Consider the following 8,997-nt stretch of genomic DNA (forward strand, 5'->3'; position numbering starts at 1 on the left):
TGCATTTTAATTTTCTTCCCTTGGCAGCTTCATTTTTGAATTTATTTCACTCAGATGACTCATTTTAAATTTGTTTCTTCCTTATAAAATTTCCTCAGGCTGTGGATCCTCTTCTAATGTGGCATTGCCTTTCTCTGTTACATGACCCCAGCTGAAGCTTTACGCTGTTCCAAGGCCTAGGAGAGTGGAGCTGTTCCACAAAATCTTTCTGTAATTGTTAAAAAATTACATTTATCTGAAGTTTACTCAGGTAATGGGTGCCCATATAAATTTATGATATCCTTTTAAGTTACCTCGTCGAGGTTAAACTTCATGCTATTTCCACTACCTTGGTGGGAGAACCTATCCTGCTGGATTTATTTTACCTACACTTTAATTTTATTTTACTTTACTTACAATTCTCACATCTTCCAATGGATTTTGTGATTTCCTTGGTCTTCCTCTGCTGGTATTAAATTCTTTGGCATTTGTTGGCTTGATGCCTGTGAATATTTTTGTCAAAGTTCATAGAATTGCTCTCAGTTATCAAGCCAAAAGACGATAGAGGCAATAGGTAGAAATGGACTTAGCCAGGAAATTGTGCAGATAGAACTATCCCATTGAGAAAATGAAATTGAAAAATTCAAAACTTTCTGGATCATTTTATACCTAAACTCCTTGGTCAGGACTTTCAGTTCGGTGGGCGGGCACAATCAGCAGGCCCGGGAGCGGTCGGGGAACAGGCCTCCGACCGCAATTTCATGTTGGCTGGCCAAGTAAGAGCCAGCCAGCATGAAAGGCGCACTGAAATGCTCAGCGCTGCCGGGGTGGGGGCGGGTGGAGGGCGGCCACTGACATAAGCACAGGCGCGGGGCAGCACGGAATGAAAGCTCCCTGAAGGCAGAGAGCTGCCTCAGGGAGCTGAAGAATTTAAAAGCATTGAATAAAGATTTTAAAATGCAAAAAAGATTGTCCACGCATCAGAATCAGTCACCTGAACATATAGATGATGAAAATTCTGTCCAAACATTTTTATTTTTTAAAGTAATAACGGAAACCTCATCCTGCATTTGGATGAGGTTTCAAGAAAAATGTAAAGTCCGCCTGGCCGATTCGCCCATCCACCAACCTTAAGGTTGGACGGACCACAAAAAATTGGAGTTAATTACAACTTTAATGGCTTTAATAGGCTTCTTAATTGGCGGCGGGAGTGCTTCTGACTTTTGCGTACGCCCGCCGACCAAAATATCACGTACTACTTTACGCTCAAGCGTGCCCGCATGCCGAGCTAAAAATTCTGTCCCTTAAAACAGTGGGATGCATTACTTTTATTGGCATATTCCACAAAATTTTCTGTGGAGAGATAATGCAATTTTTAAATTAGGCCTTTAAAAAGAATTATTTTCTACAGGCTACCTCAACTCTCTAAGCCCAAGCCATCAGCATATTATGTTATGTATAGCTGAGTCCCTGGGTAATATTGCAAGAATAACCTGGAATTATTGATGTAGCAGGAAAATAGTGAAAATAAATTGAGGTGGCACCTATTTTCTTGCCCAAAGCTTAAAAAAACACAGACGAAGCATTGCTTTACAAATTATCTGCATAAAATATATTACTTGCAACACTTTGCTTTAAGTATAAAGTCTTTTGTTCAATGTTGCATGCATGCAATATCATCAAGATAATATTAAATAATCAACTTCACAATAGCACATGGCTTGCGAATGCTGTATTAGAATTTTTCCAATTTTTCAGCTGCCATCTTCTGAAAATTTGACTTATACCATGGTGCTGGAAGGTGTTTGATGCATCGCCACTTGAGCAATGTGTGAGCCCAGGCTGTGACTGGTATTTTGGCCCTGTTGGCGTCAGGCATCATGGCAAGCTGGGGGGAGACAATATGGCAGAAAGGCCAAAAAACGGTTTCATGCTGGTGTGAAAGCACAGTGGGATCATCTGATGCTGTCCACTATGGCGGAACGCAAATGCCGCTGGAGTCTGATGCGAACCTGCTTTGCATCCCGCTAATGGGATGCAAAGTAAGGCTGTACCAGAATCATTTCCCCCCACGCCAGATTTACCATTATGCCGGCAGGAAAACATGCCGGCCAGAACATATCTGGACAAATGTGACATGCAGGGCCGTTAGGGCCTGGATCAGATCGCACACATCCAAGGAGCGGAAGATGCTGGAGCCCTACAGCTATCAGACTCTGGAGGAACACATGCTGGGTGGATTCTCATTGACATGGCTCTGCCACAAAGCAGCCCAGTGAAGGTGGAAGATCTCTGTTGATGTTTTGGTTCTGATTCGGAACATCACGGTTTTGGCCATGGGCTGCTACGTGCAAGGGAGGGGTCAGTGGAGTCAATGACTGCCTCATGCGGAGTGAACTGAGGGTGAACCTGATAAGAGGGAATGATAAGTATGAAAGGGGGCAGAGAGCGCTGGAAGGGTGGGAGGGTGAGGATGCGACGATAGCAGTAGAAGGGACAGCATGGGTAATTGGTGGGGACTCGGAGGCAGACATGGACTCTGGGGATGAAAAGGAGGAAGTTGGTGAGGTCAATGTGGAAGGGGTTGGGATTCTCAAGAAGTTAGGGAACGTGCACATTCACCTGGACATCCTGGAAAGACAAGGGTTCGGGTTGGTCGGTGACAGTGGAGAGGTGGAAGGTGGTGCCGAGGGTAAAGGACGTGGGTGGCTGGGGGTGGGGAAAGGACAGGGGAGCTGAGCAAAAACGTGACTACGATCATCGTTGTCGAGATCGAAAGTGAGCGGAGCCTCATGTTGGACAGGCACAGGTGCTGCATGGGAGTGTGATCAGTGGGTGGGTGGAGATGCAGGTCAGCTCAGACGGACAACTGAAAGGGAACCCCAGCCGGCCAGCATTGAAAATGCTCGGGATAGTCAGATTACTTTGATGGATCTCCGTGTGCATGGGAGAGTGCTTGCATGAGCCTCCGAAAGGCCCTGCCTCCCCACACACACACACAAACACACACATTTCTCCTTCCAAAATAACTCATTACCTGGCTGCGTGCAGCTGAACTGCTAGTGGGGAGGGGAGCATATAGTGGGAGGACTAACGAAGCTTGTCAATGAAGCTGAAAGACAGCATTACATGTTATTCAGTGAAAGTGAATATATTTTCAGATTATAAAGTGACAAAATGTGTTTACCCATGCACTACTTGTTATCAGAATTTCTTAACTTTTTTAGGCCTACTACTTCTTCTAGGTGCTGCCCTGGCATCCGTGGAGGGTGGAGACAGCCTGTGCAATGGTTGGTCCTGTTGCCTCTGATGATTTTGACATGTGTCTTCTGGAAAGCCCTGGCTTGCTTTGGCTATGCTCCTGTGGGCCAGCTGCTCCCCCTGTGGTGACAGAGGACAAGGTTGAGGGGATCACAGGCAAAGGGGATTCCGAGGGAGTGGACAGCCTCTGAGATTCCTGAGTGGATGATCCAGAGGTGTCCAGTTGCCTCTCCTCCTCCCTTTAGGTGCCTGAGGGCCCCGGCCTGATTCCTTGAGGGGAAGGAGCACCTGAAGGGACGTTGAGGTGCCCCACTTCCCTCTCGTGTTGTCACCGCAGGAACTCGCCCATGGCTACTGCGATGGAGTGAAGGCCTGCATGCATCTCCATGATCTGCTGGACTAAGATCACCATGACGTCTGCCATCCTTCCCATGGAGACCTCCATACATGCACATGTGGGCACCACTTCATCAGAGAGCAGCCAGACACTCTCCCCCGACTCGTGTGCCACTCTGTTGAGGGTTTCCAACAGCTCTGTGTGATGTTCCCCTGCATTCTGTTAACTCTCCACAATGAGCTGGAGGGCCGAATCCAGAGGCTCGTCATCTGATTTGGACCTCACAGGTGCCTCTTCCCCAGCAGTCCTTTAAGAGCCTGAACCTGCCTCCTCCTGCTGCGGACACGTGGTGTTCATACGGTGACCACCAGATGTGAACCCGAGCCTGCTCTGGATGTAGATCCCACCAAGGAATGTGTCTCTGCGCTGGTGGAGAGTGTGGGTGAGCGCTGTTTTGGGTCTTCCAGGCTGCTTATTTCCAGCTCTTTAATGGAGGAGGTGTCCTCATGGCTAGAGGTAAGGACCTGGATGGAGCTGAGGGACTGGCTGGCTGAGGGTATGGGTCACTTGGCAGAGTTCAAACCAAAGTAGAGATAATTAGTGCATGGCAGCAGAGTCAAAAGCAGCAGAGAGAGCACTCCCAGTTGCATTGAGAGAGGGGTGATGTGGCGCAGTATTCTCATGTTGGTGTTTGCCACCGACCTCACTGTTGCCACAGACACGGTCCATATCCTCACCTGTCAGGGCGATGGCATGCTGCTCAAAGTGAGTGAGGGACCTAATGTGGGCCACTCCACCCCCAGTCTGGGACCTTTCCCTGCTTTGGTGAACCAGCTTCTCCTGCATGAAAACACTTGGAGAGAGTGTGAGCAGGACACATGGCACTGCATGGAATGTTTGTGTGGTGAGCAGAGCCATGGATCGGATGAGGACGCGAGCTTCAGAGGATATGAGCCTGATGGAGATGTGAGGGTGTGTATGAGAGTTAGTGGTGTTGTCCTTTGAGCTGTGAGATCCCTGTGGATGTGTGATGGGTTTGTGAGCGTGAGTTGAGAATGATGAGGTGATTGACTTACCCTGGTGGAATGGATGAGGTTATTCACTCTATTCCTGCACTAGATCACTGACCTCCTCTGTGCTCTGGTGGCGCTGACCACCGCTGCCACTGCCTCCCAGGCCAGATTGGTGACTCTGGTGGATCTCCTGTGGCCAGAGCAGGGGAAGAGGACATCGCGGCGGCCTTGCACTGTGTCCAGCAGGCGCCTCGGAAAGGCGTCACTAAATTTGGAGGCTGCCATCTTCTTTGCTTTTGGGGCCACCTGTTCACTGGAGCAGTCCTGGTCTGTAGACGCGAAGGAGGCATGCGCTCTGGTACACTTTAAATATGGCGCCCGGAGCGAGGAAGCACTGAGGTCATGGTGTCGCGGGCAACTCCAAGCCCACCCGCCATCGATCAAGCGTGATTCCTGTGAATGCATTGCTAATTAGGTAGGATACACCGGCAATGAGACGATACCATGCGAAAACCCACCATTGCAGCCGGTGGGTGAAACAACTTCTTTCCCGCCCGCTACAGATCTGGGTCGATTCCGCCCTGTGAATGTTGTGAGGCTATTTGACCCTGGGAGATATCAAAGCCAAGCCAGTCTTTGCCTTTCCATATATGTACACATGTTATTTCAGAATCCCAACCCAAATTTATTACTTCATATAAAAGCAAGATACTGGAAATCTGAAATAAATACAGAAAATATTAGAAGTAGTGAGCAGATCAAGAAAAGGGCTTTAAGATTTAATTTTTTGAAGCAGGGTTATAATAATTTCATGCAGTGACTGGACAGGTTCATTGTTGTTACAGGTCACATTAAAGGTCCCATATGTAGTATATAGGATAGATTTTGCAAGCCTTTTATGGGGCCAGGTACCCAAGAGCCCGCAATTTGCTAACGTGTGCTCACAGCGTGAGATATACCTAATGAGAACTCAGAAAATTTATAAATCTTAAAAATGTGTTCTTGGTCTAGGAGAGATTTTATTGAGTTTAAAAGCACTTGACAAGCACTAATGTGATTCACCAAAACATCCAATATGATAATATTTCTCTCAGCTCTCATTTGTTGTATTCATAAATATATTTATATTGTAATGTTCCACTATATTATAATTATGTGTTCACTTTTTAAATTAAAGGTGCAGTGTAATCTATTTATATAAATTGATATTGTGTGACTCAGGTTTTTTTTACTAATTTAGATCAATTCATTTTTACAGACAAGTCAAACATCTGGCACAGAAAGCAGATCATAAACAGGCTAACTCAGGCACCACAGCTCAGGACTGCAAGGATTCAAAGGCTGTCGTCAAGGAGCCTGTAGCACCCACGGCTGCCACTGCATCCTTATAAACCTGTCAACATGCGATAGGGTGTATGTGTATGAGGAAATGACCAATACCATTATATGAATTTATGTGAAGACAACACTAACAGATTGCAAGTGAAAAAATGCATGGTACTGTTAATTTGCAAGGGAAATGACCAGACTGTATAGATTCCCCTTTGCAGAAAAAAATTAATACTTGTGTTGGTTGCCTGTTAGCAGTAGATATGCTATCATGCTGCTGATATATATCAATTTTTAGTGGAAAGTGATTTTGTAAAAAATTGATAAGATAAATACTTCACCACCATTGGCTATAAATACTTCACCATTGTTACAGTAACCACCAATTTTTCTTAGTGCAGCTTTAGTTTCAGCTTTTTATGATGCTTGAGTATTTAAAGTTAACCAATGGCAGTGCCGTGAGAGTTGTAGTTGTTGTCTTCATATATAGTCATTCAGCTTATCTTTTTATGCTGATATAAGCATTTGTCATTCTATATGCATATATATGATTAAGATACAGACTGCTATTCAAGAGTTGTATGCAAAGGCTGAATCACAAAGAAAAATGCTTATTGATACATGAACTGATGTTAGCACTGATCAGTAGAGGTTATAAGATTATACTCCAGGAAAGCAGTTATGGTGTTTGATTTTCATTACCATCACAGAAGTTTGAGGTGTCTTGCTTAGCAGTAACATTTTGTACCCTTTGCTCATCTGTTCTGTGAAGCACATCTACACCCATTCTGTGTGTTGTACAACCCACCGTGTGCATCAACTGAGTGTTTTTAATAACTGCATTCGGACCTGGATAAACAAGGTAATCCTAGCAGAAAGAAAGGTCCACATCTACAGTAAAGCATAACACATTGATTTATTTAAAATATTCTGTTTGGGTAAACTATGGTAATTGGGCAGAAGGTGTGAAACTCAGTTGAATTTTGTACGGATTAGTTAGTTTTGAATTAATGATTGGCCAAATGCAGTAAAACCACATCAGTTCATGTGTAATTTTGTCTAGTGTCTTTATTTAAGTACAGTTTTTAATGCAATGCAGCTTTAAGGGTATTAACCCCAAAGGTAGTGATCCTTGCTTCAGATTAGATGGGTGGAATTTAATGCAGGTGATGGGGGTCTCACGCACCAACTGAAGAGCCAACGAGGGACCCTTTGGGGAAGGCCAACCATATTAAGTGCCTATCAAGAGCGGTGACAGTTGCCCAGCAATGGCCCCACCAGAAGCTCAAGGTCGACGAGGGACCCCAAGTCAAAAAGTGAGGGTAGGATGGGTATTGCAGAGTGGGGCTAATGGAATGGGGTGCAGGAGGTGTCAGAGGCAAGGGCTTTCAGCAGCCACTCCCCTCCCCTAACTTCCTGATGCCGGGGCCCTCAATCACACATCAAGTGCCTTTGAACGAGGGATCTTCCCCCTCCCCCCAAGGAGCCCACGGGTTTTCCTTTCTGGCTTCTTTTGTGCCAACTCCCCTACCCACTGCTGGTTGAATACCAGCGGCAGCCAGATGAGGCTCTTAAGTGGGCATTAATTGCCCACTTGAGGGCCTCAATTAGCATCCGGGCGGGAAGACCATCTATGAGCCTTCCTACCCTGGACTTAATTAACAGAAGCGGGAAGGTGGCCGGTCCCCCGCTTTTGCACCATTCCGTCTGATTAAATGACCCCCCACCTCAAACTCACCACACATTAAGTTCTGCCCGATGGTTCTATAAGTTACAGTATGTAATTTAAAAGGGAACTCGAATCTACCATGTTAGTTATTTCTTAATTATATTTGTCCTTTGGCAGTGCTCAAAAAGTAACAGATAACCTTAATCAGATTGGCTATCCCATACTGTGAAACCTGGATGTTTGTACTGTCACTTGTTAAGAAGATTATTTAACAGAATCCACCTCAGGTTCTTGCATCAACAACAGGTGACCCCATTCAATATAATATGAACAATAAACATTACTAGTGCTCACCAGCAGTAAAATGTACAGAACCCACTAGCAATTTAACAGTCACAGAATTTAGAAGGCGGCCATTTGGCCCATCATGTCTGCACCGGCTCTCCGAATGAGCAACTAACATAGTACCATTCTCCCGCCTTCTCTCCGTGACTCTGCACCATCTTCCTTTTCAGATAACAGTCTAATTTCCTTTTTAATGTTTCAGTTGAACCTGCCTCCACCACAATCTCAGGCAGTGCATTCCAAATCCTAACCACCCGCTGCTTAAAAAAGTTTCTCCTCATATGACTTTTGCTTTTATTACCAATTACTTTAAATCTGTGCCCCCTTATTCTTGACCCTTTCACGAGTGGAAAGTTTCTCCCTATCTACTTTGTCCAGACCCCTCATGGTTTTGAATACCTCCATCAAATCCCCTCTCAACCTTCTTTTCTCAGCCCTAACTTCTCCAATCTGTCTTCATAACTGAATTCCTCATTCCTGGAACCACTTTCATGAATCTTTTCCGCACTGTCTCTGATGCCTTTACATCTTTCCAAAAGTGCAGCACCCAGAACTGGATGCAATACTCCAGCTGATGCCAAACTAGTGTCTTATATAAGTTCAACATAACCTCCTTGCTGTTGTACTTTATGCCCCTATTTATAAAGCCTAGGATGCTGTATGCTTTATTAACTGCTCTCTCAACATATGCTGCCACCTTCAATGACTTATGCACATATTCATCCAGGGTCCTCTGATCTTGCACCCACTTTAGAATTGTGCCCTATTATTTTATGTTGTCTCTCCATGTTCTTCCTACCAAAATGAATCACTTTATATTTCACTGCATTGAACTTCATCTGCCACCTGTCCACCCATTCCACCAACTTGTCTACATCCCTTTGAAGTTCTACACTACCCTCCTCACAGTTCACAATGCTTCCAAGTTTTGTATCATCTGCAAACTTTGAAATTATGCCTGCACACCAAGCTCTAGGTCATTAATATATAATCAGGAAAAGCAAGGGTCCCAACTCTGACCCCTGGGGCACTCCAGCACAAACCTTCCTCCAGCATGAAAGCCT

At 45.2% G+C, this 8,997-nt stretch overlaps 1 protein-coding gene across 3 annotated transcripts in view; it reads left to right on the forward strand.

Annotated features, from left to right (window-relative positions):
• The window catches only part of stau2 (staufen double-stranded RNA binding protein 2), a 500,403-nt gene extending 493,431 nt beyond the window's left edge, over positions 1-6,972 (forward strand). For all 3 annotated transcript variants that reach the window (XM_078540321.1, XM_078540322.1, XM_078540323.1), the window contains one exon: positions 5,849-6,972. In XM_078540321.1, the coding sequence (XP_078396447.1) occupies positions 5,849-5,981 (133 nt within the window). In that variant the 3' untranslated portion in view covers positions 5,982-6,972. The remainder of the gene's footprint in view (positions 1-5,848) is intronic.
• The last annotated feature ends 2,025 nt before the right edge of the window (positions 6,973-8,997 follow it).

This window comes from Cetorhinus maximus, chromosome 4, assembly GCF_964194155.1.
Source record: "Cetorhinus maximus chromosome 4, sCetMax3.hap1.1, whole genome shotgun sequence".
Classification (NCBI taxonomy): Eukaryota; Metazoa; Chordata; class Chondrichthyes; order Lamniformes; family Cetorhinidae; genus Cetorhinus; species Cetorhinus maximus.